General features: G+C 36.7%; 1 protein-coding gene across 1 annotated transcript; it reads left to right on the forward strand.

Annotated features, from left to right (window-relative positions):
* LOTGIDRAFT_235158 (hypothetical protein) lies at positions 1 to 2,849 on the forward strand (the record flags this gene model as incomplete). Its single annotated transcript, XM_009064109.1, has 5 exons — positions 1 to 931; positions 1,453 to 1,565; positions 1,974 to 2,177; positions 2,617 to 2,728; positions 2,824 to 2,849. The coding sequence occupies 5 exons, from the start codon at positions 1 to 3 to the stop codon at positions 2,847 to 2,849; spliced, it is 1,386 nt and encodes a 461-aa protein (XP_009062357.1).
* Between the last annotated feature and the right edge of the window lie 365 nt (positions 2,850 to 3,214).

Below are 3,214 nucleotides of genomic sequence, written 5' to 3' on the forward strand. Positions count from 1 at the left end.
ATGGCTGAACAGTTGAGCGGTTCTGAAAGTGATGAACAAGACATTTCCTTTTGTGCTATCAAAGACGATATTGGTGGCGGACAATATGAAGATTACGAAGACAATTCTAATCCTATTAAGAGTAGGGTATTTTTGTCCAAATCGGATCAAGATGGCGGTGATCGACAGGGGATCATTCCAACGAATGCAGCCAGACCAAGCAGGGCTGAAAACCCAACTGCGGTTGGGCCTGACTTAACCTATCTGTGGAACGGTTCTGAGAGTACGGGTCAAAGCGCTTCAAGCACATCTGCATCGTTTGAGTCAATTAATTCGGAAGAACTGGGCGAATCTTGTCCATTGATTTTCAGTGTCGATGATGTGGTCCGATCAAACCAAAATGACCAGACTGTTACGTCTGGAAATGTGGACCATCTAGAATCAGACGTTCAACCTGTTATGGTACCAGATATGTTTAATAAAAAGGCTTTCAGTGATACTTATATCCCAATATTCGTCACAGACTGCGACAACATCACAGCAGACGAGTCAGTTTCTAAAGACACGACGATCTCCAGTGAGCTACGGAGTGACGTGAACCTGTATCCAATCTTCCCTGATCAAAGACCGAATTTCAGATACGACAACTATGGTAAAGGTCAAAGTTCATCCTCAGAAGATTCGTTAATTTCCGCACCTTCAAATCTCCATTCGAACTCCTTTGTTGAAGGTAGTCCGGAATATTTGGTCAACAAATTGGACAACCAAATTGAACAACTCGCAAAAACATTGGAAGGTTTGTTTGTTGGCGATGCCGAGAAATCTGGCGAAGACGAACAGAATGGTGACGCTAATACTAAAGAAAGTTCACCAGAAGCTGGTCGAGAAGAAATCATGAAGACTGTAACCTCGACACATGAGACATGGAAAGAGTTCAGAGAATACTTGCTAGGTAGATTATTTCATTACTAAAATTATTTAATCGAGACTTTAGACCAACATTAAAATTCGGGACTAGCACGGTCCGTCGACAAACGATTGAAAGTTCCAATAGCATCGGACCTGTCGCAGCCGATCTTAGATTTCGCTTTATGCTAGAAAATAACACATTAGCACTTGGTCAAGTTGGTGGCAACTGGGATTTTTCAGTCGTCTGTTCACTCAGTGTAACTGACTGTATATGTCGTCAGTAGTTGTTGGTAGTCGTTGAAAATCCGGTTACTGGCATATTCTAGTAGAAGAGAGGGGTGATAATATATTGTATTCACATATAAATATAAAAATGATTGGAGAACTCATTTCACCAGCAGATAGAGCCATTTTTAATTGGATCGATCTTCAAAGTTATTTTCTTTATATTGATATCTTATTCATACAGAGCAGACTTTGCCTTAAAATATCTTATACCAACTTATTACCCCCCTACACCCCCCACCCCACCCTAGTTTACAAGATAATTTCACTATATTCTAGATCTAATGGGGGAGACTGATTACCTAGAGGTACAGGTACATGACCTGTTCAAAAGATTACAAGCACGAGAAGACGATAATTTAAGACTCAGGTGTGAAAGACGAGAATTTCAGGTATGTAAATTGTTGTCATTTTAAGAAATTATTCCAAGATAATTGTTTTCGTGTATTAAGTAAAATAAGATAGAAAGAAACACCCATTTTTAAATGGATAACAACTTGGGTTCACGAGGATCCTGTCTAACAGATAAATGTATAAATGGAATTGCAGGAATCCAAGACATCAGCTGACTGAAAATTAGAAGGTGAAAACAGTTTCTATCAGTGTCCTGGGACCTGTTCCACTAACATTCTTACGCTTAAATTTTGCGTAAGTTTATCTTACGAAAAAATATTTTGCGTAAACTTACGCACTTTAGTGGAACGGGGCCCTGGTGATACACATAAAAAAGGTTTAGTAATTGTTTGTAAAAAAAACCTTTTAAGCTTCCTGGTTTCTATCGTTTGTTTTTGTTTTCCTAGACTTATCTGGAAGGTCGAGAGCAGGAATGGAAGGCTGTAGAGAAAGGTTTAAAGACAGAACTAGACTATTTTAATAGTAAATTATTTGATATTAGTGAGAGTAAGATGGATTGGGCGAAAGAAACCAAGATGCTGGAAGCTTTGATGGATCTACAGTTTGACCGAGAACAAGGTATTATCCTGGATACTGCCAAACAAAATAAGGTAGGTTTAATACCTCCACTTTTCCGATGGTTTCAGTTGTTCCCGTCGAATTGATGGTGATCGTCTTCATGTGAAAGATGAAATTGATAAACATTGTCAAACAGTGATTTACTCAGCATGTTGTTGCTTTTTGTATTCAATATTTCCCATCGGCCGTGAAATCGAGGACAGCTTGTAGCTTCGCTAATTATGGCTCTGAAAATGTAATGGTGGTTTGAAATCCCTGTCGAAAAAATGATGAGATCATTAGAAATATCACCACAAACCCCAGCTGTTATCCTTTTCAAATATGTTGTTTTCCCCACCTCTAACTCATTGCTGGCGACGTTGTATTGGCCATTATTCTTCTCAAAATCTATCACAACTCATCCCCTTCAACCTCATGTTCATTATTGCTATGAATATTCATGTTATCTAATTAATGATTTACATATTTCAGTTGAATGAGTTAAAGTTATTGGTTTATAGACAACAGTTACTAATAGAGGAACTACAGGAAGATAATATTACATTACAACAAGAGATAGCCGGTCATATTTCTACTAGTACCGGTAAGTCTACATATCAAAACAATCCCTAGGTTACATTATAATCATATTATTAGATAACACAATTTTATAGTAAGCTACTATTATAAAATTCCTAGGTAATATACCATTAAACTTGTGGTAAGTATTCCATAAAGCTTTACTCGTGGTAAGTATTCCATAAAGCTTTACTCGTGGTAAGTATTCTATAAAACTTTACTCGTGGTAAGTATTCTATAAAACTTTACTCGTGGTAAGTATTCTATAAAACTTTACTCGTGGTAAGTATTCTATAAAACTTTACTCGTGGTAAGTATTCTATAAAACTTTACTCGTGGTAAGTATTCTATAAAACTTTACTCGTGGTAAGTATTCTATAAAACTTTACTTGTGGTAAGTATTCTATAAAACTTTACTTGTGGTAATTGTTCTATAAAACTTTACCTGTGGTAATTATTCTATAAAACTTTACTTGTGGTAATTATTCTATAAAACTTTACTCGTGGTAAT

Source organism: Lottia gigantea, assembly GCF_000327385.1.
Source record: "Lottia gigantea unplaced genomic scaffold LOTGIsca_60, whole genome shotgun sequence".
Classification (NCBI taxonomy): domain Eukaryota; kingdom Metazoa; phylum Mollusca; class Gastropoda; family Lottiidae; genus Lottia; species Lottia gigantea.